The sequence below is a fragment of the Apteryx mantelli genome, chromosome 5 (assembly GCF_036417845.1).
Source record: "Apteryx mantelli isolate bAptMan1 chromosome 5, bAptMan1.hap1, whole genome shotgun sequence".
Classification (NCBI taxonomy): domain Eukaryota; kingdom Metazoa; phylum Chordata; class Aves; order Apterygiformes; family Apterygidae; genus Apteryx; species Apteryx mantelli.
The window spans coordinates 16,901,444-16,928,873 of NC_089982.1; the positions used below are offsets into that span (position 1 = coordinate 16,901,444).

At 42.4% G+C, this 27,430-nt stretch overlaps 1 protein-coding gene and 1 long non-coding RNA gene across 7 annotated transcripts in view; one reads left to right on the top strand and one right to left on the bottom strand.

Moving 5' to 3' along the window:
• The window catches only part of LOC136992245 (uncharacterized), a 41,559-nt gene extending 28,672 nt beyond the window's left edge, over positions 1–12,887 (top strand). For 3 of the 5 annotated variants that reach the window (XR_010884336.1, XR_010884335.1, XR_010884338.1), the window contains 3 exons: positions 3,816–3,927; positions 5,379–5,459; positions 8,191–8,576. This is a non-coding gene — a long non-coding RNA (uncharacterized lncRNA). Of the gene's footprint in view, positions 1–3,798; positions 3,928–5,378; positions 5,460–8,190; positions 8,577–11,983 lie in introns of those variants that run through there. The other 2 variants (XR_010884337.1, XR_010884339.1) reach the window with 2 other exon arrangements.
• On the bottom strand, positions 31–27,150 carry LOC106491944 (alcohol dehydrogenase 1). 2 transcript variants are annotated; one of them, XM_013951622.2, is made up of 12 exons: positions 27,104–27,150; positions 25,200–25,375; positions 13,805–14,041; positions 12,884–13,011; positions 9,616–9,717; positions 8,488–8,626; positions 7,111–7,198; positions 6,784–7,003; positions 5,810–6,070; positions 5,140–5,275; positions 3,091–3,229; positions 31–1,618 (listed from the first exon to the last, which is right to left on the bottom strand). In XM_013951622.2, the coding sequence occupies exons 4-12, from the start codon at positions 12,899–12,901 to the stop codon at positions 1,594–1,596; spliced, it is 1,128 nt and encodes a 375-aa protein (XP_013807076.1). In that variant the 5' UTR covers positions 12,902–13,011; positions 13,805–14,041; positions 25,200–25,375; positions 27,104–27,150; the 3' UTR covers positions 31–1,593. The 2 variants fall into 2 exon arrangements, with proteins under 2 accessions (XP_013807076.1, XP_067153649.1); XM_067297548.1 differs by lacking the exons at positions 25,200–25,375; positions 27,104–27,150 and having other exon boundaries at positions 12,884–12,999; positions 13,805–13,815.
• Positions 27,151–27,430: the final 280 nt, after the last annotated feature.

The following is a 27,430-nucleotide window of genomic DNA, read 5'->3' on the forward strand; positions in this document are numbered from 1 at the left end:
ACAGAAACAGATGTGAAGTTTGAGTCTTAATTGTTCAGTAAACTGAGTTTATTATACACACATGTGTTTAAGGATCTTGTTCTGTTAAAGTCTAATCTCTAGTTAAACTCATCCTCAAATCATTAAACTAACTGGGCTATTCAAGGACTCTTTCTGCTGGGACAAACACCTAAGTCATCATTAGCACACAGGTGCCTTAGTTCATACGCTCCCCTACCCAGACACCATGTATCTGAGTGCATGCAAGCTTTGAGTAGTACTGTAAATGGCTGTTTAAATGAAAAGTAAGGCAATGTTGACCATGGTCTCCAAGATAGAAATAGCCTCTAAAACTTCCCATTACCAGGTTACAAACACAGAAAGCTCTAAGATTCTTTATGTTTGATTTCTTGCAAGACTGTTACCAAAATCAACTGTCTTCCCATTTACTTTGTATTCACACTTAAGGCTAAGAACCCTCCCCTTTGTTTAATGGAACAAATAATGATGTATATTTGTGTTTATTCATATTGTTTCCCAAGCTTCTATAAACTGGCCAAAGAGCTAAAACCACACTGATAAAACAACTAAAACATCCTCAAAAGAGGTACAAGCTTAAAAGAAAAACCCACAGCTGTTTAATATAAAATGCTTAGAAGTGTTAATTATATAAAATATCCAGTTGCGAGGTATTCTTCAATACCTAAGTTTGTGATTTACTTAAGTATCATTTATTGAAATTTTTAGTTCAAACACATAGTCATCTGGATCAGAGCACACACCAAACTTTTCTCCTATGCTGCTACAGAGGAGAGACTGGGAGATGGATAAGGGTAATCCAGAAAAAAAGTGACTCAAACACTGATAGCCTTTAATCAGGTAATTTTCATGTTTTTGCCGAATTAATCCCCTTAAGCTTGCAAGAAGTTTAAAAAAAATCAGCAAAATATGTGCATTGTCTTTTCTACAAAGAGCTTGCATACCTAAAGCAGAACAGTTTGGCATACTACTGGCTTATGAAAAAAGAATTAACTGTCTTAATGCGACTCACTGTGGTATCTAACACATTGAAAGATTGTGTCACTCATACTTTTTAATCTCTGCAGTAATTTCCGTTCCTCTCGGGTAATGTGTTAAGCTGAGACATAGTTCTAACTTGGGAGTTTTACTGAGCAGTGTGGTAGCATTTATTTCCCATATGTGTGAGCTATGTACATAAATCTGCTAAACCTGCAGTGTTATTAAGATCTAAAGAAAGAGTTCCCTTTTTTAATTAAAAGATTGCATATTAAAAGCCATTTTAAAAAATCCAAGCCTTTCATAACACCTGTGAGCATCAAGTACTATAATATCAGCATTGGCTGTTAAAAGAGAATTGCAGAAGAATACCGATTATTTCAAGAAGAATCAGGAAAAAGACATGGGAGGAAAAAGATTTATTTCCTTTATAAATGCTGTGCCTTCAAGTCTGGGTTTTGAGCTTGATCCTTTTATTCAAGGGTGGCAGTGGTAGACCTTTCAGAAATGCCTTGTTTTGCATCGCATAGCGGTTGTAAGGAGGATATTGAAGTTTGTACTGCTGTTAAGCCATCTGCTGCTTAGCATTTGGGAATCCTAAAACACCAGGACGCTGCGAATGCTGCAATGTAAAATGACAGGTTAGTGATTGTAGAAAAGCCCCCTGTGCCAACATCAGTGAGACATTGCTGCTTTCTCTGAAAATCTAGGATATTACTGCTGGCCACGGTACTCTCACATAAACTTGGTATCAAATGGGGTGGGAAGGAGAGCAGATCTGAAAGCTGCCAGGAGCACAGATGGACCTTCAGCATCTTCTTTCCCTTAGGAGGGGTTAGTTTATTTAAACACCTTCAAAACAGAGTATAAATGCAGAGACACCTGCTACAGCTAGCTAAAAAAATACATCCGGAGTATGAGCATTCCCATTCATTTTGAGGATTTTGGGGGGGGGGGGGGGGGCTTATCAGAAAGAGCACGCAAGAAAATAATCATCACTTAGCACTACTGCAGCTTATTTGTCAAGTGAGACTAGGGGATAGGTTGATTTCTGGTGTGAATGATTGATGAAGAGGGCAGGAAACAATTTTCCAGAGGTAGACTTTGGCTTTCAGACCCTGATCTGTTACAGTGCAGTGGGCCCATCTAAGGTAGGGAGACAGTGTGCACAGAGCAGACACAGGTCAGATAAGGCAATAATTCACCTTCTTGCAAGGGTTTAAAGTTTAGTCTGAACTTTCTAATGACTTTGGCTAAATAAATATTGGTACAATGTGGTATGATCCTTACATACTCTATACAAAATGCTGTGAAGCAAAATTGCTCAATGTGGCACCAACATGCCTCTGTCTTCAGGATGACTGTCAATATTTTAGCAAAGCTGATGGTAGCTCCGTCCTCATCACTTTCTCCTGTTATACTGGAGCCTAAAACTAACATTTACAAAATGTCTAAAATAAGGACAGTCAGAAAATGCAGTGAGTGCTGCATAGTTAGAACCTGAGAGCAAACCTCAAAGAAAACATGAGGGGCTAAATTCATCTCCCTTGTTACATGCTTTTTATATTTAGAGCAAGTGACCCCTAAAAAAAATACTAGCATGGGACTCTTCCATAAGTCACAACAGGAATGGCAAGTTGCTCTTACAGTAAACATGGGCTATTTCTGTGTTCCTGCTCCTCATCCTCAAACGTTTCTTGGGATGTGATATACATCTCATACATCATCCATCACACATTTAAACATTCTCAAGCTCCTCTGGTTCCTTGCTCTTTTCCAGTGGGCACAGACTTGCTGATTTGTGTGGGCTTTTTTCCCCTCTGCCACCCAAAGTCTTTGCTCAAACTAGAAAGAAAACGAAGAGAATCTGAAGACTCCTCCGGAAGGAAAGGCAGGGCCCCCTGTGTCTCAGAAGCTGAAGCCTGGCTCTCTGGGTCGCCACAGCTGCAGCTCGAGGAGCAGGTGCTACGCTGGGTAATACTGAAGGGCACAGTGGGTCGCTTTCCCCATTCTCTGCCATGAAGCCATGCTTTGTGTTCCTATACAGCCCTTTGAGTTATTTATACAGAACCTTTAAAATTAAACAGTGTTTACCTCTTCCCTTTCCTCAGCAGATCAAATCCCTCATTGATTTTAATGAAAGGAAGGGTGTGGGTTATTAATGGCTCCAGAACAAATTTTTTCTCCATGTAGTCAGCAACCAGTTTAGGGACTGCATCTTTACTTTTCCAGCCTAAAAAAAAAAAAATCCAGACAATGGATAATAAAAAAATTAAATGCTTATGAAAATAGATAATAGGGCGGATTAAATTCATAGGTGAATGAGAGTAGCATGATGAAATGCTGCAGCACATCTTTACCTTTGTGATACAAAGTACCACCAGGTAACATGGTATAAAGCGCAGCTCTTCTATAGCCGAGTCTAGCACCTATAATGAACCCAGCAGTGCTTTAACAGAACAAGTCAAATTTTCTAGAACTTGAGTCTTTAAAGAATCCAACCCTTGTCCCATGTCAAATGCTGTTTCAACATGTACTGTTGAAGGCACTGATCCCTTGTCCCCCAAGGCACACATCATACAAAAGCCAGAGCGCTGACATCTGGGGTGGTACCTGGAAACTTGATTCCCTGGACAGATAAATGGGAGTCTGTTTTCTTGCAAGCAGTACTGGATAAAGCCGTCTCAATAGCGGGATCCTCTTCCAGAAGAACCTAATGTGCCTTTTGCTATTTTATTCAGTACCTATTGACTGTATGAGAGGAGGAGGTTGGGGAAGGGATAATCTAATGTTTGAAACAAGCTTCCCCTGGCCCTCAGCTGCGGGTCCCCGAGGACTTGCTGCAACAGGACACAAACGAGGGAGCCTGGCTGGACTGAGGAGAGGGAGCCGTGAGGGGCTGAGCCAGGGCCTGAACTAAACTGCACCCAGGTGGGTCTGACCTCCAGGGTCCTGACTGTGCTCCCTGCCCTCTCTCCTTCATTTGTTCTTTCTTCCTTTCTATCCTCCTTTGTCTCCCCCCTTCTCTCTCCCCCTTTCTCCTTGCTCTCTCCAGCTTCTTGCTCTCTCCCTTTCTCCCTCTCACTCCCTTTTCTCCCTCTTACTGCCTCCCTTCCCCTTCCTTTCTCTCCCTCTCCCCTTCCTTCTCATGCTTATCTTTCTCTTGCTCTCTCTCTCCCTCTCTCTTCCTTTCCTTCTTCCTCTCTCTCCCTTTTTGTCTGTTCTCACTGTCTGCCCTTCTCTGTTATTCTGTTTCCATCTTTTTTCCCCTCTCCCTCTCTTTAGTTCTCCTTGCCTTCTTCTCTCTCTACCTTCCTCCCATGATTTCTGTCCCCTTTCCCTCTCCCCCGTCTCTCCGTCTCTCCCTCCCCGTCTCTCTCTCTCCCTTTTCTCTCACACTCCCCCTCACTGTTCCTCTCCTTTTCTCTCCCTCTCTCCTCCTTCTCTCCCTGTCTCTCTGTCCATTTATCTTCCTCTCTCTCCCTTTCTCGCTCTCCCCTTTTTTCTCCCACCTTTCTTGCTCTCTCCCCATTGCTGTCCCCCTTTTCTCTCCTTTTCCCCCTTTGTCTTTCCCTCTCTTTCTCTCCCTGTATGTCTCTATCTTCCTTTCTCTCTGCCCCTTTCTCTCCCTCCCCCTCTCCCCCCTTCCTCGCCCCCTCTCAACCTCTGTCCCACTCTGCTTCTCACTCCCTTCTCCCCCCTTTTCCTCCCCTTCTCTTTTCCCCCGTTCCTTGCTCTCCCCCTCTCTCACCCTTTTCTCTCCCCTTTTCCCCATCTCTTCCCCCTTCTTTCCCCCACTTTTGCCCTTTTCCCTCTTCTCTTTTTCCCGTCTCTCCCCCCTCCCCTCTCCCCCCTCTGCCTCCCCCATCCCTCACTCCCTTTCTCCTTCTCTCCCTCTCTTTCTCACCTTCCATTTCTCCTCCATTTCTCACTGTTGCTCGCTTTCCCTCTCTCCATTAACCACTTCTAGCTGTTAATCAGTTTTCATAACAAATTCCTTCTGTGCGCCCTTGTCAGCGTAGTAACTATCAACATTCTTCCAATAGGGCAGCCTAAGCAATCAATTTAGATGCATCCCATTTGATTCAAAATGATTTACAAGTTTTCCAAGCAAGTTAAATAGCATCTTTCCAATGTCCTTACCTCCAAAGACAGACCCTTTCCAGGTGCGACCACTGAAGAGGAGCATGGGGTCAAAACTGATCTTTTCTGCTGCAGGGGGCACACCCACGATCACGCTGACTCCATAGTTGAAGTGGCAAGAGGCCAAGGCTGCAGCCTGAATTTAAAACAGAGAGGGCGACCCTGGGGTTACACACGATCTGCTGTTGGGGTGCAACACTCTGAAATCCTCCTCCTCCTCCTCCTCCTCCTCTCCTCAGGACTCTGCTGGCAACATCTTTTGCAACTGAAACCATATCAAACAATTTGTGCAGCTCACACCATCCTGTCTGCTGTCAGAGGTGAGGCATGTCATAGCTTTGTTCGGTTCCCCTGTTTTGTCCTATCTGTTAGTGTTTAGCCACTGTTGGAGAGGAGCCACCGGGTTAAATGAATGTTTGTCTCCCCTGGTGTGGCCCTTCTTCTGACGGAATATTTAGGAGCTCCATGCAAGTTCCCTTTCCTAAGGCTTTTGAATGTGCTTCTGTGCCTAGAGCTCAGTGGCAAACAGCTGCACTACCTGGTTGGAAATTTCGGTTAACACTTTGCCAGTGGGAGGCCTCTCAGCTCCTCGCCCTCAGTGCTGAGCAGGTTGGAGAAGGGACAGCTAATGAGCTAATTCCTCCTTCGACTGTATCTTTCGGTTGCATACCATGGTTTCTGTGTGGCCAATGACTTCGAAGGAGTAGTCCACGCCGAGGCCAGTCATCTCCATCAACACCTCATGAATGGGCTTCGTGAAATCTTTAGGGTTGACGCAGTCGGTGGCTCCCAGCTCTTTGGCCTTGGCAAACTTGTCCTTGTTGATGTCAATGGCAATGATGCGGGAAGCTCCAGCTGCCTTGCAGCCCATGACAACAGAGAGGCCAACTCCTCCGAGGCCAAAGACCGCACAGGTAGAGCCTGGTTCCACCTATAATAATAACAGGAACGTGGCATCCTGTTATGTTGCAGGTGAAGTACAGCGCATTTGTTATTATCCACACATTTTCACTCAAGACAGTTCTTGTAACTTGGAGTTTACCTATTGAGAAGGATTTTGCACATGCATATCTACTAATGCAGTAGCCAGATACTCTGTTAAAATCCTACATGTGACTAAGATAAGTTGTGACTAAAATACATTTCTGAGACTAGGCTTTCATTACAGGTCTCAGCTTCAGGCTTAGAGCCAGATTTTTTTTATGATGGTCTATATTCCACTGCTGTTAAAATCAGGCTGTAGTCTCACTCCCTTGGAGACAGAGCCAGCTGTAAAAGTCACATTCCTGTATTGCTCCAGATTATGAGCTTTCCATACAGCAGACTTCCAGGTATTCCTAAACTTAAGATACAGTAAAATAAATCAACCTTTTCATAACATTTTTCTAGGGGTGATAAAGCTAGAGTTCTGAGAGGAAACGTTACAGATGGTAATAGTAAGTAAGGGTTTGGGGGGATTTTGAACTGTAGATTTCAAAGTACCTGATAGACAGAGAAACTGAGGCAAAGAAATAGTATCTTCTGTCCACCCTGAAGTCAGCAAATGGAGTCTGTAACTCCGGCTCCCATGCTGATGACCCGCTCGCAGGCCTCAATCCTTAACAGACCCCAGAAGGCACCAGAAACAGCTGCCGCAGCACCTACCTTGGCGGTCTGCACCGCAGCCCCGTAACCAGTTGAAAAGCCACAGCCAATCAGGCAAACTTTTTCCAGAGGAGCAGCAGCAGCGATTTTGGCCACTGCAGTTTCATGCACTACTGTGTATTCAGTGAAGGTACTTGTACCAATAAAATGGTGAATTGCTTTTCCTTTACAGGTAAACCTCGTGGTGCCATCAGGCATTAATCCAGAAGCTGAACCAATACTGTTCAAAAGATAACCAGAAATAATGGCAAATGAGATCTGTTATGCATGGACAGTTTTTGTGTAAATAAAATCAAACAAGGGTCATAGGTAACCCAGGAAACTCACTCATTTTTACTGCATAGATTGCCCTTGGTGCTTAAGCAAGCGCTGCACTCCCCGCACTGTGGAACAAAGAGTGGAATAACCTTGTCTCCTAGAAATAAAACAGTGATGACAAGGGGATTTAAAAAGGCAAACAAGAAGCATGCAGGTAAAAACATGAAGCAAGTATATTTAATCCATAGAAAAATATGCAGCATGAGTGCAGTGCTGGACTTGGAAGATGAAACTCCTGCATGTGTCTTAGAAGACAGCATTAGTGCAGGGTTATGATGCCTAATTTCAATATGCAAAAGACCTAGCAGTGTCCTTCGTAGACCTGAGTCTGAGCTACGTGATAAAAGCTAGTTAGCTACTACCATTCACCAAGTACTCAGCAGTGTATCACATCTGCTTCTCCAAAGGAAAATAATCACACTGGTGAAGAAACTGAAATAAAAACTGAGATCCACTGGGGCATGAGGTTGGAGTGCTGAGCTAACACGGCTGTGAACTGTGCATAAGAAAAGGGGAAATTAAACATTAATTTGCCAGCCCACAAGTTAAGACAAGATCTTGAATTTTCTAGCACAATGACACGATTAACAAAATAAATAGCACATACATTCTCAGTGCAACATTGTCTGCTGTGCCTTTTCCACCAGAACAGTATACTGTAAATCCCTCATTTAATACAGGCCACCTTGTGATTTGGCAGTTCTAAAACGTGGCTCACCTTTGACATGCTCAAAGCCAAAGGAAAGCTTCAATTTCCACTGAAAAGTAGAAAAACACCTTAGAGAACATGAGAATGCCCCTCCACCCCCACTTAATTTAGAAGAACTGGGACATGGGCTTAGTAATCCAGGTATGCCCCAATATGTTTAAAGTGAAATACTTAAACAAATGCCTAAGCTCTGGTCCACTAAATTCAATGGATTATTTAAAGGTTAAGACACCAGAAGCAGGTGCTTTGAGATGCTGTCTAATCCACTGCTTTGTCCTAAAGTAAATTAATCTATACCTGTACCATTCTTGAGAGAGATTAGTTGCATAAACCATGTCTACAGAACTTGCAGCTAACATTTGATTCCCTTTGACCAACAGAGAAGAAGGTACGTTCTCAATCCCATGACAGGAGGAGCACTACACAGGCAGAAAGCAAGTCTGGATCACTTTGCAAAAACCAAAAGAAATTGGATAGAAAATCTGGAAATAAATCAAGATCGGAAACATAGTAAAAGAAATGTGAACAGTGCACGGTGTCATTTAAGATATCCTTGAAACGACTAAAAGTTGGAACAGTTTCCTTTGCAAAACAGGTATTCACACATGTCATGGTCTTTGATTTAAAAAAGAGTCTGAAAGCTAAGCACAGGATTTGTGTTCAGTACTATTTCATACCTGGTTTCACAGAAGTTACTCCTTCCCCAACACTCTCCACAACACCAGCTGCTTCGTGCCCAAGGATTATGGGAAAAGGCCTAACCAGTGCACCAGTTATCACATGGTCATCGGAGCGACAAATCCCTGTGGCCAAGATCTGTTAAAAAAAAAAAAAAAAAAGCAAGAATATTTCAGCATTTAACTATGTCATATACAGAAGTCACTTGCTTCCTCAGCAATCACATATATGAACAATAAACCTAAGTGGCAAACACTTGTGATTGTGCGAGTCATGACTGTCATGGTTTATAGTAGTCTGTAATCTATAAAGCAAGACTCTTCTGTGGATGTTTGTTTACTATGCGCTACCAAACAGTAGCAGAAGCAATGTTCTAGCAATATAATCATTTGTGAAGAAGAGAATAAAATCAATTATTCCTAATATATATATATATATATATAAAGGAATCGATATAAAAAATATTTATTATATATATATACAAAGATCTAGGCTACACATGACTACTCCACATCACATTTTACCTTTTCTTGCATGTAGCATAGCAATGTTTCTTTTGAAGCATTCAGATAGGGCTTTTACCACTTTTATCCTGACAAACACAAATGTCAGCCCCATGTGAGGCGTCTCCTCACTTGTGTAAGAACTGAAACTGCTCTAACAAGAAAAAGGTTACTGACTTCTGTGGAGAGGGAAAGTTCTTGGAAATGTAACAAATGGTTAATGCACAGATAAAAAAATGAAATACTCAGCTATGTTGAACTATTTCCTAGCATAGAGTCAAACAACTAAGTAAAAGAGAAGTTCTTGCCCCACTCTATAGAGAATTAAAATTTTTGCCTTTTACTATAATTTTACAGAGCCTGTTAATAGCACTCGTGTCTTAGGAAAGAAAAAAAACCCCACCCTGACAAGCCTCTAGTCTTTTTTTTCTTTTTTCCTTTTTTTTTTTTTTTTTAAGAACTTGATGAGTGAATTTAGGACTTGAAGCACATTCCACAGGAGCTCACTGAATATTAACTACTTGCCTAGTAAATGTTTTCCAAGACTGGATCCTAAAAATTTGTAGAAATAATTGTGATTAACAGCAAAATAGTGTGCAATTCATAACACTTTATTTTGTATACCTTTATGCGAACTTCATGTGCTTTCGGTGGGGCAACTTCCACTTCCTCAATGGAAAATGGTTTCTTTGGTTCCCACAGAACTGCTGCTTTACATTTAATAACCTGTGAAAACAGCAAAGGGAAAGAGAATGGCACTTGCACTGGGCATGTCACTGCACTGAGCCACATTCTTATATTTCTGCATATGAAACTCCTGCTTGTATCTTAGGAAGAGGGAAAACTACAAAAAAAAAAAAGTCACTGTGCATAAGCCCACGTATTGAAAAGCTATTTGTAATACTTCTTTTTTTTCCTAAAAATCTGTCTAACTTGGTCATATTTCTGTCATACAAAGCTTTCACCAACATATGTAATAATCTCCCAGGATAACAGGATACCTTATCCATCCTCATTGCTGCTTCAGTCTTGAGTTTTCCATTAGCTAATATTGTTGGGGTAGACAAGTTGTTCTGTGTTTCTGTCTTCCTTGGAGGATTATTTTTGCCTTGGATTACTGTTTTTGTCAGTTTGTCTGCCTGTATTTGCACCTTCTTGGAGATATCACACTAAATCATGCCATTTATCATGTCATGATACGACTTTAGTCTGTATTGCCTAAAATTGCCTTATTATTCAAGTCTGCATTGAGAGCTGACAAAACAAAAGCTAAAAATGGCATTAAGAGCCTAACACAGGCTTATCACCATTTTTTTATGTAAAGAAAGCTCAGACATGAGGTGATGGCTGAGAGGACATCTACCTAAAATGATGCGGTACCACGCAGAGGTAATCACGGAGAGCAGAAGGAGCACAGGCACTTCAGTGCAGCGCTGTCCGTGCCAACGTACCTTGCTTCTCAGGGGGATAGTTAACCTGGGGGGGGAGGGGGTGTCACTCCCAAGACCTGAGGCAGCTTTTCTTCTCCGTTAGGGCCTGACCAACCCTTCCTAGCCCAGAAATTCTCCCCAACTTGCTCTCGCCCCACAGGCTTCTTTGGTAAGTCCAGGTGTGGACAGGGCACCGGGGTCTCCTCTGCGCATCTCCCGGTGAGAGGAAAATGCCCTTAGAGGGGAGCGGGGGTGCCCGCTCCCAGTGCCGGCTCCCACGCGGCAGGGAGCCCACGCCTCTGCCCTGCAAGCTGACGCCTAGCATAGTTAATGGAATGGTGCGTCTCTGTCCCCACGTTCATTCCTTGGCGGCCTCCATCCATCCCAGAGCTCTGAACAACTCCGGACCAGGCAATACGATTTTCCACGTCACCCTTATGGAGAACAGTCACTCCCTTAAGTCCCACTGACTGCAGTCAGTCAGAAAGCATTATCTTGGCAGGGAAATGGAGAAAAGTCAAGTCCTCAATGTGTGAAGTTTAGCACATGCATAAGTAGCCTGCATGACTGAGACTCTCGCATGCAGCCTAACACCAGTGTGTCAGAAAGTTCTGGGGCAAAAAATACCATTTTTTTCATATCGAAGATTTTGGGGATGAAATAGAAATAATGTCTAATTAACAACAAATTATCAACTGGTGGCAAAGAATGACTTATAGGGAATAACAGCATATGAAATAAAATAGCACACTTTCAGCAGCCAGACTTAACATGGGAATGAACACAATTATTTTAAAAAGATAGACCAAAGAAAGATCTGCAATAAATTTAACTTTTTATATGTTAAATGCAAGTATCATCAGTAAAAATTTACAAGTGAAGACAAAGGTCACATTTTAAAGGACTGCATTTTCTACAGAACTTAAATATAAATGCTTGCACATTTATATCCCAAGTAGCGCAATAATGATTTCACAACTTGCGGATGCAAAGCATGTGCAATGTTTACAAGAAGAAAGGTAGCCAAGAACTGCAAATTGCCCAGAACAAATAAATCCCTCATACAATTAAACATGCTTTAGCTATGTTTTCTGTACTCTTCTGCTGATGGATTCCCTGTGAACTTTTACTGATTACAGCAGGATCCCAGAGGCACTGGCAGCACACTCTCACCTATTTCATCTATTATGGCAAGCACCAGCTGTAGTCACAGCCGTTTTCATCTACTCATATTTTCTAACAGCCTTACAAGTAAATTACGGCAGGAGGCTGAGGGTAAATTGCAGAAACACGTCCTTTCACAGAATGTACGGATTACGCTGCGTGGTCGCGTAAGCTGCTTGGTACCTCCCTTATTATCTCCAAGATAAACACAGTGAATACAAGGCGTTTTAGTTCCACCACAACGCTGAATTTACCATGCTCAGTCCAAGGTTGGGGTAGAGGACTGAACTTGGTGAATTTACCTACATATAAATTAAAAAGAATTTTGCACTTGCAGTATCTGTGAGTTAAAAAAATGTATTGTTTTATTTTGTTCTTGTTGTTTTGTTTGTTTTTAGAACAGTGAAGACAGCTGGCAGTAACAGCAAACAGTTCTGGCACACTCTTAGCTTCGGGAGCAGTCCAGCAACGTGCAACCCTTTAGTTGTTTTCCATGTAGGGGCTCCTGTCCGTTCACCTGCATTACATGTCCCAGGGTGCATTTTAGCATCTCTTAGTGCAAGATGCTAGATGTACTGACATCAGCAGTGGTATTAACCTTGACGACTCCTGTCACTTTTTAGCAAAGATGCAAATTTTCATTTCAGTCCCAGCTCAGTATTGCATTGCATGTGATACTTTGTATGTTTTGGTCTTCATTAACTTAAGCTATGAACTCATTATATGCATATTCAGACTTACTGTCTTAACATCTGCATACTTATACTCTCAAATTTAACACAATATTAACAGTATGTCTTCTTTAAAAAACAAACTGAGATGAAATATAAAGAAGTGAAAAATATTCTAAACCACTGTGGGATCTCAGAATGAAAACTGATAAGCTGATAAACACATTTACTTATTTGGACACTTACTATATTACATCTTATATTAAACTGGCCAATCAGAAACTAATTTGCTAACCCTGAGGGGGTATTTTTATTTTGGTGCCATTAACTTATGTTGTCTCAGTTTTGTTTTTTTTTTTTTAATCAAGTTTTTTGAAAAAAAAAATTCTTGGAATAACAGTGTTGTGCTCTCTTTGCATAGTTATTTCCTTCAAGAGTATAACTGCCATTTTCTAGGAGAGTACAGTGGCCTGCAAGGAAAGGCAGCTCTATTGTATCAGCTTTCTCGTAAACTGCCATCTACACTGTATGCCACCAGGACTTATGGTGTCCCTGCAAAGAAATTGCATTTAAAATGCATTACTCATCTGCAACAAAGAAACTTTTCTAAAATAAACTGTTGCTTACTTTGCCTGCTGTGCTCATGTTGACTGGCGTGTCTGTTTCCAATCTTGCTATCACTGGTTTCTTGCACTGGGAGTTCAGTCAGCTCCAAAGCAGTCAGGTTGCCAATACCACAAGTCCTGTCCAACACACTAGACACTGCTCCTGCAACGTGCTCTTACAAATACATTGCTCTGACCTCCTAGCCAAGCCCCCTCGCCTGAGCCCCACCCCTTAAACACCCAAAGCACTAGAAAGGAAATAAACCACTCCTGCTAAAATGCAGCTCTTGACAGTACTTCTGTCAGGACTCCTTTGCCTCTCACCCCTGTGCTTTCCACGTCCCGTCCCTGGTGGTCTCAGCACCACAGGAAGGAAGCAAAAGCTCCGGCTCAGAGCTGTCCCCTCTTTGCACCTCCATGGGAGGCTGCCCTCCAGGCTTACTATTCTTAAGTGGCACTGTAAGAGCAAGGAGAGGGAAGAGCTGCTCGAGAACTGACAGCAGCAGGGACACAGCAGTGAGAACAGGCAGCGTCATAAAACATGGTGTTTTTCCGGCTCTCAGCTGTGTCACTCTTGCCCCTCAGCTTTTCTGAATTACTTCCGAGCCACTTCAAGAGACCATCTGATAAACTAAAACAGGCTATTGGGCAAGCTACTTAAGGTATACCGCCCCAGTGCTGCAATACCTGCTCCTCAGGGGCATTTCTTTTCCTTAATTTTACAGCCTGGCTACTCATTAAGCTGGAGGAACAGCTTTGAGTGAACCGTGACCAAGGATGACATGCTGATGGGAAGACCCCAAATCAGTAAGTCAGCAAGAAGTGCTGGGGGGGGGGGTGGTACGAGGTGCAATAGCCCGTTCATTTTGCAAGTCATTGTGTGACCCTTTGGTTCGATCGCAACAGTGGAGCGCAGGCCCGACGGCTTCCCGCACATACTCACCCTCTCCCGGCGTGGGGGGTGTGCCAGCCCCCGCTCGCACAGCAGAACCAAGGCTCTGCTGCTTGGCGACGCGCCCCCGGGTCTGGTGCTGCTTGGGGCGCTCTGGGGAGCAGGTTGGGTCACAGGCTGAGCAGGCAGGGGCAGGACGTCGCCTGAAAGCAGGATTCATAACGGGCCGGCTGGTGAGTTCTTGAGGACTTCCTTGTTTTTTCCCCAAAAGTGGTCTCGCATAGCTACCTTCACAACAGAACGTAAGACTGATTGTTGATCAGCACTGCACACCTTTGCTGTGGATTTCAAGCCTCAACTTTATTTTCGAATTACATCCAACATTTTGAAATCAGTATTTTTCTTTTGCAAACAAACAAAAAAGAGATAACATGTGTAACCTGACTATCTAAATACAGTGGTCTCTCAAAATTTCCTGTAGGCCTGTAATTGATTTAAGAGGGGCTACAGGCAGAGGAAGCAGGGAGAAATGAATCAGATTAAGTGTAACCACAAGCACACACTTCAGAGACAGCAGGGCTTTCCGATAGCCTCCGAGATGCAGCTCCAGCCTGCCATGGGATCCTAGCCTTGTTTGGGCAGCACTGAGAAAAAAGGATAAAGCGCCCTGCTAAACAATTCAAAGGCCCATGGAGTAACTAGGAGGGGTGACCTGAGGCTTCCCTCCGGAAAAAGGCTAACGAAGAGACAGTCTACAGACAATGAGCTGTCTCCTATCTAGGGAAAGGCAGACCTCAAGGTATTCATCCGCATACTCTGCTCTGCTGTTTTGAAGCTAAGCTCCTCTCCCCAGGCCCCAATGCTTTCACTGTATAATATATTTCCGTTTTGTAGAGCACTGGTCACAATTAATCTCTATTGCTGCTTCTTGAAAGTACAGAGCTATCAGTGTCACAGAAGTTTGGCCTGGTAAGATCATAATACAAATCCCAAGGTTCACGGGGAAACTAGCTTCATAAATGTATTGATTTTTGAGAATGCTGCAGATCAGCCATGACAGCTTGTGATACAGCAGATACTACAAGTTGTGCTTACACACTTTCTGAACTGTACAGTCCTTTGTGGCACACCGCAGGTAGAGGAATTTCAGATAAGCCCTGGGTTGGCCAAGCACACGGGTGAACACTGTGACTCTGAACTCAGGGATTTTATCTAAATGGAAGTACCAAACGCTTTCTTCTGTACCCTGCTTACAGCAAGGAGCTGACACAAACCCACACTGCTGAGACTGAAAGATTATGCAGCTAAATCCCATGTCTGAAACAAGAGGCTGTGGCTTTTTGGTGGTTATACAATGTTGGTCACTCTAATTTTTCTCCCTCAAGAACTTGTTTGAACATGGGCTCAATACCACCTCGTTCTGGAAGGAGGGCTGAGCCCTTTCCCCCACCAAGCAGCCAGCAGAGTCCTCATGCTGCAGCCTCAACACATCAGCTGGGAAAGACCATATGTGTGGAAGGCCAGCCTCAAAAACCAACACTCAGTCCTCAGGTAACCACCCAGTCCCCTACTAGATGAAAACCTGCACCCTACACATCCAGAGATCTCTGGTCCGAGAGTGGAGTGACAGCTAAAGAGCTCAAAGTAGAAAGGTTTGGCAGCTCTGGGAAAGTGTGGACAATACCACCAGCTTTCCTAGAAGATGCCTTATCATGTCAGGTTGAAAATCTGAGAGGAGTGGAACTATTAAAATGTTGGTAGCATAACACAAAACATCAACACAAAATGTTTATAAAAAAACTCCAAATTCCCCCAGTAATGCCTTCAAGATACAAGATACATTCTATATACACTATGCGGAAATACATCCAGAACAACATAACTAACCTTCCTCTAATACACTGACAGTTCCCCCACAAAGCCTCAAGAAACACCTAGTGACTTGCATTTCCTAGAAAAATTTGTAACAGAATGAAGAATTTCTAATCCAGTCTACTCCTTGATAGTTATCTTTCTCCTTTCCTCCCTTCTTCTAAAGTTCCCATCTATTTTTCCCTATCAATCTCTCCTCTGATCCCTTTATGTCTTCTTTCACCTCAAAACTCTCATCTGCTTATCTATCTGTTTGCAAATCACATCCATGGTTTTACAGGGAGTGGAGCCAAGGCCATTTGAAAACTGTCCTGGGATCTCATTCGATTACAGCGGGGGCCTCCTCTGGCAACCCTGGGCAGTGGATCATGTCTACAGCCAGTGCAGGTGGAGGAGGCACCGCTGTCTTTAGGAAGAAGGTTGCAAGAGTAAGGATTGAGACTATTGCACATGGCACCAGTGAAACAACGGCCAACTTGCGTAGCCACGTTGCAGGAGCTGCTCCATCTGCATTGCTCGGCCAGATTGCTCCAGACGTCGAGAAGTGGAGCCGAGAGGCAGGGTGGAAGGCGGCTGGCACGCAGGGAAGCTACAGCACTGCCCCCTTACCTCACCCTCTCTCTGCAGGCCCTTGGCCTCAAAGCTTTGGTTTGACAGTTGCCAGGAAATAAATTCATCTGTCCCTAGTCCCCATCCTCTCCTCTTTTAGAGCAGTTCACTACAAGGAGAATTTTTCTTTAAGCTTAGCTACTTATTCTATTCCTTTTTACACAGTTAAGCATGATATACAATTATTTTATCAGCCTTTTACCTAATTTGGCCCAACTGACCACGGGGCAATAATTTTCTCTCTCTAGTGATTCATTAACTTGAGCAGATCACAGTGAAATGTAGTGACAGGGGCAGAAGGAAAAGCACAAAAGTTGGAGTTGTTAATGGCTGTTGAGCTTGCAGACAAAACTTAGGGGCAGCAAAGAAAGGCCTGTTCATGCAACTCCAGATCAGCTTTACTCAGAGACTGTAGCTTTTGCGAAGGAAACAGAACATGGGATGTGCTCCGCACACTGTATCCATAGCTACACTTTCTGGCTGTAGGTGCCTGCAGCAGTAGGTGATTCTCCTGTAACTGTTTCCCCTTCAGAGGCAGCACAGCTCACTTCCCACTCCTCACTCGGTCAGGACTGAACAGGCTTGCACAGATTGCTTTCCTGAATGGGTGTGAAGTTGCCTCCACGCCGATAGGGCTAGTGGCTCCTGAAACAGCCCTCTTAATGGGAACAAAAGTAGCTCTTCTTCTGCACCAAACCTGACCTTATTTAACAGGACAAAAGTGACAGCTAAAGTGACTTTGCAGAGAAAAAGCTTTTAAGTGCAATTATGCATCATGGTTTTTAGTGGCAATTATACATTCTTCAGTTATACAGGTAATAAAATATTGGCTTCAGCTAATACTTAGTGTTCTTAAAAACAGGTTACATTTTCCTGCATTTACACTGTTACTATTATTTTTAACCTTACTAAGCATTTGTATTTCTTTTTAGACAGTGATTTTGGCGGTTCAAAAACAAACGAGCAAATAAATACAGTTTTAGTCTTACTGAGGGTCTTCGGGATTCTTTAATTTGAATGGAACAGGTCACTTTCTCTACTTCTAACACGGCGTGCCTTTGGAAATGGGTTATATGCAAAATGATCAGCTTTAAGTTGAAAATTTGGCATTTCTTCCTACTGTGTGATAGCAACTTCCGAGTTACTCTTTTACAAGTCACTTCTTACTCTTCAGAACTTGGCAAGCCCAAAAGACTCAGCTCTGGGCTCCCCAGGTCTGTGGCAGGTAGGAAAAAATCCAACGTTTCTGAAGCTCCACCCTACGTAGTATGGAAGCTGTGAATGCTCAGCTCCTCTGTATTTTTCCAGCTATAGGTGTAAGCGTGTCCCTGCCAAAGGACAAGGTGCATGAAACACTGCTGCTGCTCATTAATGTGAAGTTCAGAGATTAAATGCAGCTGCAGATAAAATTCAAAGCTAACATCAGATCAGGGCAAATTAAACATGTTCAAACAGGTCAGAGGGAATATCTGAAGATTATACAACTGTTGACAAGGCAGTAGAGCTGAATTAAGAATGCATGGGATGATGACATCCAGTGAGGTGGAAACCAAAACAAACACTTCTGGAAATAAATACCAACACCTTTACAGAACACAGGAAAAATAAGTCTACCTGCATGATCTATTAACAACTTGGAGCTTTTCAAGGGAAACTGTATTACTTCATTTCACTAAGTTGAAGAGCTAAAGCCAAATTTGGTAGCCGCAAGTAACGATGTATCAGTTCTGAAAGTCTGTGGGTTTAGAGCAAGTATTAAAACAATTTGAAGAATTATAGACTAGAAAAACAAACCACAGGAGGAAAATAGTATCTGAGAAGAAGACCAAATCAAGTATGAACCCCTCCCTTTTTTAAGTCCTGTTTTTCATTTTCCTGTTAGGTTTCCTAAAAAACACCCTAGTGACTAAACAAACACAAACAACAAAGCGCAGCTTACATTATTTGAAGTAAGAATGGAGCAAAAGGGAATGAGTATGAATCAACAATTTTATTATTTACTGGCTTCAGGAGTGCTCACAAAACATGAGGTACTGTCATTCCAGAATTCTGCCTTTCCTATTAGCCAGGTTCTTGGAAGGGAGACGGCTGAGCTATACACTTCAAAGACAGTCTCAAGTTTAGTCACCCTTAAATTTGGAAGTCATACTGAAGTTTATCTCTATTTTGCAGAATAACTTAGCTCGAAAACTGCAACTAATTTAAAACTCCCCCGAAGAATAAATGGGTACTTGCCAATAATACAAACCAGTATCAGTAACAGTGCAGTCAAACTATGATCTTCAGTGTGACCATCTAATGAGTTGCATGTTGGATCTACAACATATCCCTAGCAATAACAAGCTCTGTTTACTGGAACTGCCATCTGAAAGAACTCACTTCAGCCAAAAATGAATCAAAGCAGCACTGGAATTCTTTAAACATCTCCCAGCCTATCTCCAAGAACTACGGATTTTAGAAATGCCAACTTCCGGATCTATTTTACAAATATATCAATATGTAAATGTGTTGTTAATTCACGCCAGCCACCGAAGCCTGACCAACATGCAGTAGAATTTTCTCTAGAAGTCCTGAGATGGCACTCGCACTGATGTACCATGCTACTGAATCAAAACAAATTAACCTTCAAGTATGCCATTATCGTTATCAGCATCTCTGTAAGAAAGTGCACCAAAAAACCCGACAGCACCTACGAAACAATACATGTTTACATCATCATCCATCTATTGATTTTCAGCTGACCACACATTTAAATACTTGCTATCTGATTTTTCTCAAAACTGTTGGACAATTAGGGTCGTTAAGCCGCATCAGAAAAATGACTGATGTCAAGTAGGTACAAGTATTTCACAGGTAAGCCAAAGACTGCACCTTAGGGTATTTTCGTTTTCAGTTCCTTGGTACTGGGGCATACAGAGCAAACACAGCCAGTCTCCCAGCCGAAGCTGGCAGCCTACCTGCCCTAGGACTGCCCCAAGCCATCCTCACACGAGCCAGAGGTGCTCTCAGTTGCCTACACCCCCACACAGCGCACCGGTTTGCACAGCAAAAAACACCAATGGGGCCAACTTTTCGTTGAAAGTCCCCAAGACCGGGGTAAATTCAGAGAGGGCCTGGCTTTAGTAGTCAAAAGCCAAAAGATCTCATTTTCTATTTGCCTTTTTTGACATGGAGTTACACAGCAACAATTTCAAACGCAGAATGTTTCTGCGTCTTACGCAGAACCTGGATATTTGAAATGCAACATGCCACAAGCTCTTTCCTTCACTGTAGCTTGTTCCCATTTCCCCAAAGGCAACAACCTTCCTGTTGGGCCTACTTTTAGCCTTACATTATACACTTTTCCACTCAAATCATTTAGCTGCTCTTATGCAGAGTCAAATTTAAAATCAAACACAATTGCTCCATCAGCAAACATAGGGTCAGTGAGCTCATGAGACATGGGACAGGAACCTATTTGGAAACCAAATGAAAGATCAGGGTTAGTACACTAACCTGCAGTACTACAGTGCTTGGGAAATCACCCCAACACAGATGCAGATGAACGCCGCTCAGGCCCCAGACTTCAGAAATTTGGTAATTTGTGGTGTTCCACCATGAATTAGGGAGGCTGCTTCTTGTCGGGAAGGGAAGGAGAAGTCAGGCTTCCTCACAGCACCTTGCTACAACCTCCTGTGGCAGCCGGGCACAGCAGCCTGGCATCCTTCCTGCAGCACTGGCACAACATCAGCGGGTGCAACTGCCTCCTTCCGGGCCGCTGACAGAAAGTTTGCCCAATTCAGCCCCAAGGCTCTAGCAGTCAGCCTTGAGCCAATGCTAAGGGGAAACTGCCCTGAGGGCAAATATCGGCTGATTGACTGAAGCAAGAGGACACTTACCCATAGCAATCTGGGCATCTGTGGGGTTCAGCATCTTGAGCAGACCAGCTGCCTCTTACAAGTTTGCTCCGGTTTGATACTGGGCCACCATCCTCTAGTTCATTCAGTACCATCTGATTGCATTCAACCAGAGTCAGCTTTGACATTTTGGAAACTCTTCACATTTCCTGCTTCTGAAACTTTCTTTTCAGGTTCACCAAACTGTAACTTCATTGTCTTTCTAAGCTTTCAATAGACAGGTATAAAGGTCTCTGAATGTTTTCTGCTTTTCAACAGCTGCGTAGGATTGCTGGAGTTATAGTTCTGGCAGTACCTGAAACTTTACAAGCCTCAGTGATAAAATCACAGCTTCCATAAGCACAGCAATGATGTTTATGGTCAAACACTGTGATCATATTCTTGTAGAGCTTTTGTACAGCTTCTCCATTTAATATTCTGTTCTCCATGTTTGTGGTGGACAGTAAAAGAATTGACTTGAACTGAAACAAGAAAGATTCAACTTATACTTCAGAAAAAGCTACAAGGATAGCAAAAACCTGGACTAGATTGCCTCCATCCTGGAGGTCTGTAAGAACTGGTTCATCAAGCATGCCAGCAACACCTAGGCAGGCAGGATCTTCCCTGGGAACAGCGGGGTGAAGTAGAGAACTTCCCAGCCTGTTTTTCTACAGCTTTGTTAACTTTGCACAGTCAAAGCTGGGATTCAGAGGAGAACCTTTCTTTAAGAAATGCCTGAGAGCACTGCATGTAAATATTTATTACTGTTATCTGAAAGTACTTCCTTGGCTTTTTCCAAAAATGTACAGCAATTCATCTCTGCTTCCGATGCAGGGCTTCAGTGGTCCGCACCTGAAATATGAAAGCATGTCCAAGGAAAATCTTAAGAATAATACAGCCAGTCCTGCAGATTGCTAACAGGGAATAAAAGTGCTTTCTTAAACATGCCACAAGCTGGAACACTAGAGTGCCAACCAATGCTACAACCTGCATACAGCATGTAAATCCAAAGTACAAAACAAAACAACAAAAAAGGCACATTTAGCAACCCCCAAAGCCATGCTGTCCGTAGAGCTCTCTTGGCTTTCCTTTTCATTCCCACCTTGTCTTCTGTGTGTGCAGCACCACACAAGGGGAAGTGGAGGAAGCTCTCTGCCTACCGCTACTATATCTTTGGATCAAAACATCAGGGCAGTGGCAGCGCTGGAGGGGCAGAGATGGGCAAAATTTCTCATGCCTATGAGAAGAGCTAGTGTTACAAGAGGCAAAAGCACATAGGCCTATAAAAGCCTGACTCTGAACAGGGCTCTGCACTGCGCGCAGCCTCATGCAGGTCACTGCTGAGGCAGCTACAGCATTGTGCACCCCTGAGCAAATTTGCTGCTGCTGAGACCTGTCCTCAGCGTTGCTACAGCAAGTGCTCCCTGAGTGCCTTCATGCACCTTTGTCTTCTGCAAAACTACAACTGTAGCTACACCGTGAGACCCTCTTCCTGGGATCAGCCGGCAAAGGAAAACATGCAGAAAATCCAAATGACAGGTTCAGGAAAACAGGGTAGTCCTCATGGCAGGATTATACCTATGAGTCCTGTAACTTCCCACAGTGACACTGCAAATTGTCTTGCAGAAAGAGCATTTGGATACCTACATATCCAGAATCTGAATGCAGTTTGTCAGCTTGGATTATATTCCCTTTACAAAATGAGTAAAAGGACTTTCAATAATAGCAATAAGTTCATATAAGCAAGAAATGCACCCAAGTTTCCTTGCAATACAGACATGCTACTACCACAACATTTATAAACACCATAGATTTATGCTGATGCCTATTCTGTGGCCTGTACTGAGTTGTTTTGATCTAAATCCTCACAATTAGGACAGTTTGAGAAAAGCCCAACTTACAAACACAATTACAACTAATTAGATTTAGCAGCAAAAGTCAAGTGATGTGAACTGGTTTAGAGAATGAACCTTCTTTTAATGCCAAAAGATTGTTCTTCAACATACAAATGAAAAAAAACCCATAATTTGTCACTTAATTCTTTCATAACTGAGTGGTCAAACAGTATGTTCAGTTTCCAGACTTTCAGTTCAGCTTTATTCAGTTACCAAAGAAGAAACCCAGTTACAAAATTACATGGACAAAAATAATGATTAATCTCTTTGCCGTGTTCATTTCATGTGAACATGGAAGGCTGCCAGTAACCTTGTCTTTAAATCCTTTGTGGAAATTTCGTAACAATTTACTTCTCTGAACATCTTGATTAAGGTGAGAGAACATTACAAAACAAAAATGCTGTTTTAATACAAATATTTTTTGCCATCCAGCTTGCTATTTCATTAAAAGTGCATAAAATGGGGTGCCTTCATGCACTTCAGAACACTGCTATTCCTTGAAAACAGGCAGCTGCCTACTCCCAGCGAGAAATGAAATGACAGGAGGCGTGGAGCCATGCCACCGCCTGAGCTGCTGCAATGAGCACTGGCCACTTCAAACAAGAAAGACACCATCCCTGCCTTTCTTAAAATGCAAATGTTGTTGTTAGGTATCAATAAGATAAATAGGTGGAAACAAAAAGAATTTGAAGAAGCAAAGCAACTTACTGATTTTAGCAAGAAATCAGGACTGAGAGAAGCAGCACTTAACCATAAATGAATGTTCCTACTTGTAAATAATCGTATCTGACATTCCTGACCATACTAAATTCACCCCTAAAGAGAGTCCTCCCCATGATAAATTCATGAAATTCAGCCATGAGGAAGAAGGCTCCCAATCCACAGTAAGAACTGATAGTATCTGCCTTGCAGTGTCTTCATCCGGCAGTTCATGAAGGGATCCAGATCTTAGGTTTTACAGCAGCCCTTCCCCTCATTCCCCAAAGATATCTGAACACAGAAAGATCACAGACTTTTCTCAAATTGGCTTTTATCCATCATTCCCATTTGTTTTGTCACTATTTACATACAGTTGCTATTTGTTGATCCAGGCTGTTCCGCCCTGTGCTTGTAATTTGATTTTAGTTAGCAAAAACCATGAATGTGATCTAAGACCGAGATGGTATTTCCTTTGCCTGAAGAACATTTGACCCTAAGTTATCTTTTTATTTCTAGAAATAAACATGATCCTGAATGCAAAAGAACAGCACCAATCTGCCTGCTTGTGAGGGAAGGTTGTCAAGAAGTGCCCAGGAGCTCCACTCGTCATGCTTCTTCCTGTAGCAGTATACAGTTGGAACTGGGAATTATAGGAATGAGGACAACAGAGCAGATAGATCACGGTTTTACTTTACTGCAGATAGAGGTCATAATCCTCAGAACTGCACAGAAAATTTTCACCAGACTGCTACAGGACTGAAGATAAAGCTTCTCACTTAATAGCCTGTTTTGGGGTTTTTTTTGGGTTTTTTTGGTAATCATGTCATTGTTTCCAATCAAAAGTTTGTTGCCACTTTGGAACATATCTTGTCTGCCATCAACTTTGACCAGAGGTCTCTCAAAAACATCCCCCAAAACCAGTCACCCCTCCTCCCTGAGAACCATTTTTAAAAGAAACATTAATATTTTGAAACCAAAGCTAATTTTTGGAATCACCCACCAACCCAGACCTCTTTCAATTATCTTTCACCAAGATACTTATCAAAAAGTGCCAAAGTATTTCCAATTGGCCTTTAAGGTCAAGATTTCATCTGCTGTTTGATCCCAAGTTGAAACAAATTCATAACGCTCTGCTATATCTGCCCCTATCTTTCTCAAGAACAAATGTGCCTTTAAAATGTATTTATCTAGCTCACTTACACAGTTTTACACAAAAGAATTAGCTGTTTTCTTATACAGAAGAGCTTTGCACGAATCCTTGGATTTGATATTCTGCACATGTAAATCCCCAAATTATTTCTGAATTTTCCCTAGGTATTCACCTAGCTTACATGTCAAATTGTGTTTGCTTTCCATGAGACTTGGGCCTTTGAAAAAGGGACTTCAGGTTTAACTCAGACTGGAAAGTGGTCCAAGGTAAAGGCAGCATAAGTAACTGATACTTAAAGGTAAGTAAAAATGATTTTCAAGAGCAACTTAAAATCCTCAGTTATGTCTGAACTGGTTGACCCAGGTGCAAACTGACCTCCTGTCTCTGGCCAGGCACACTACCTACCTCCCAAGCCAACAACAACGCAAGACTGGCACACTTCAGTGCATACACCAGGCACCCCAATTTCTCAGGTTTTGCAAGCAGGAAAGTTGTTGGGAGCAATAGCAAGCTCCATGCAAGTCCTCAAGTGGAGAATGGATGGAGCATGCAGTAAAGCATATCTGAGATTTGCTTTAGACACAACCACTGGGAAGCAAGATAGTCATTTTCAATTTTCAGTTGTGGAGGGCAACCGCAAAGCCCATAGACCTTGGCTCACCACTTCTAAAAATAAGCATTCTACTGGATGAAATACAGATCAGTTCTGGGGAAAGCAAATCTCACAGGATACATAATTTTGGCAGCTAGGACTACTGCCCTTCACCTGCCTCTATCAGTTCTTTCTCTTCTTTGAGACACATCATCTCTTTAACATTTAACACATGAATTGTTGTTCTGCAGCATCAGCAGTAGCCATCTTAGTCGTGCTTAGATGCAATTTCCTAGCTATGAATGCACTCCTTTGCTTCGTAAAAAAGAAAAAAAGAAAAAAGTTACCCCAGATGGCCCCCTTCATCAAGTGATCCCTTTTACCAAGCTTAAAACAGGTTAGGCTCCTTGAACTGTATCTCAGTAGAATGTTGTTCCAGAACCTCACTTTTGTTTGCTGTATTTGGACAAAGAAGATACTGCACTACCTGAGATTTTAATGGCAATTCCCTTTCAACAAGTTCAGCTGGCTATTTGCTTAAGTTGCTTTTATAGCAACTACTCGTAAATCCCAAGCAATCACATAAAAAGGTGCAGTACTTTTATGTTCACTACATAAGGTTTACAGTTACACCCTATTCTGTAGGCAGAAAGCCATAGCCCACAGGAAACCATTTTGTTGTCAGGGTTTACTTGACTATCATGTAGGGAGTTGATGGAAAATTAACTGAACAGCAATTATGAAAGATGTCTACCTTGCAGTCCATTCCACATCATTTGAAATTCTTGAATTGTTCCTTCCAACAAAGTCACATGCAGCAACGATGCAGGTATCTTCAGTTAACTGACTCTCTTGTGCTCTCCCCCCATCCACAGACAGGATTCATGAGGCAGCAGATCCACAGTTTCATGCTAGCCTTGTTGGCTTTATCTAAACAGAATCAATAGAAGTGCTTTCAACAACATGTCCCTGGGTACTGGCACTTTGCCTCTGTGCATGTGACAACTCAGAATCAGCCCATGCTTCATGCTCCCTCTGTGCCTTCATGGCAACAGCCTCTCCTGTACACAGGCCTTACAGTGAAGCAGGTGATATCAGGCAATTTTGGGCTGCAGGAGAAAAAGCCACCAGGCTTCAGAGAATGCTGCTGGGGGCAGCCCCTTTCTCAGAGGTTCTGCTATCAATCTCCTTCTCTTCTTGCAAAGCTTCAGTAGCATCTTAGCCTGTTATCCTACAAGTTCTCCAAACACTTATCAAAATGATTAATACAAGAGTCATTCCAGGAACTCTTTTTCCCCTCCAAATGTAAAGAAAACCCAGTTTTCTTTTATTTTTTGCTTTTCTCCCATTTCTTGTGAACAACGCCACACATACCCACTCCTGATGAGCTGCAAAAAGAGCGAGAGTGTGTGCGCCCCCTTTTCTGGCTAAAGACCTTAAAATCATGATGAGAAACCTAAATCTAATTTGTTGTTGACCTCAGAGCCAAAGCTCTGGCCAGTATTTTCTTATCCTCCTCTCTGTCCCCAAGATGGCTTGCAAAGTCAACAAAACAAAACAAAAAAACTAAATGTGTAGCAGTCACTTGTGGGTACAATATCCTGAAATGGCTGTGCCTGGAGACCACCAGCCTATGGAGTACTGTGGCCAGTGATGGGACCAAAACCACTGATGCTGGTCCACCCTCATAGGGAGGGAAAAGTAATTTCTGACAGCTGCACTTTCTGCAATATAAGCAGTGGTAAGAAATTAAAAGCCTCAGGACCCAAGACACACTCACAAAATATCCTGTGACTTGGTGTCTAAGTCTATGCAGCATCATTTGTAATTCTGGAGGATTTCTAAGGAGACCTGAAAAGTGTACTGGAGTTGCAAATTAAATGTAGCAGGAATCTTATTTTTGTCAGCAAAGTACCATTGGAGACATTTCCGGTAATAACCAGTGGCCGCTTAGCAATGTATCAATCCCTTTCCTAGATTTTCTTTCTGTTACTAGATTTCAAATGCTAATCCCATGACTGTATTTAACTGCCTAACTGGTCAATGCCTGAAAATTCATTTTTATACTTACTCATCTAATCCCATTAATCCAGATGACAACAATTTCACTTCCTGAAAATGAACAGGGCAACTATGTAGTACTTGTACTCTGGAAAAAATTATTACGAAAATATTGGCCAAGAGTGTAAATTTTCTTGAACACACAAACCCAAGTCAGGTGATTTTAAAGTCCTCTGTACAGTCATTTTTTGTATCCTCATACAAATGTTAATTCTCTGCATAAGTTCATTATTTCTGATCATTAATACTCTTCTCATATTAAAGAGACAAAATGCTAAGAATGTAAAATATGAACTGGATGCAAGCACTCAAATTTTTCCCTCTGCTAATGACAGGCAAAGTGTATTGGCGTGTTGCTATGCTTACAGCTGCGTACAGCTAAAAGATGTCATAAAAGATGCAAAGAACACAGGAGATTCTGGAATTTCCATATTTCCCTCCACCCACAAGACATCTGTCTGCGTGTTATAAAGTTGTTCAGCGCTGCGAACAACCAGGGCCACTGTTTGCTCAGTCAAACCCTTACCCTAGAAAAGACGGGAATGCTTAGCACAGAGGGAAGTTCACCTGCTGTAGTTGGAAAAAGACGCCACTGACCTGGCATTCTGCTAAAAAGGACGTCCTTTGCAGCACTGCTTGTCAGGTAGTTCAACGTTTCTTTTTGTTACTCCAAATTTTAAAAGTTTTCCAGGTATAGATTGGTAACTGGTAAAAATGCAACCAACGACATAAGTTGTAGAGACATGGATATCAACCATTTTTTCTTAAGAGTCCATTAATACAATCAGATATAAGAGTATTCTAAATAACTACTATACACTTCTTTCTTAAGGAAATGGGAAGTCTTCAAGTGTCATTTTGTGTGTGATCAACATTCTGGGTGTGATTTTATCTACAAAATAAAAGTAACAGCATGGGCTGGTA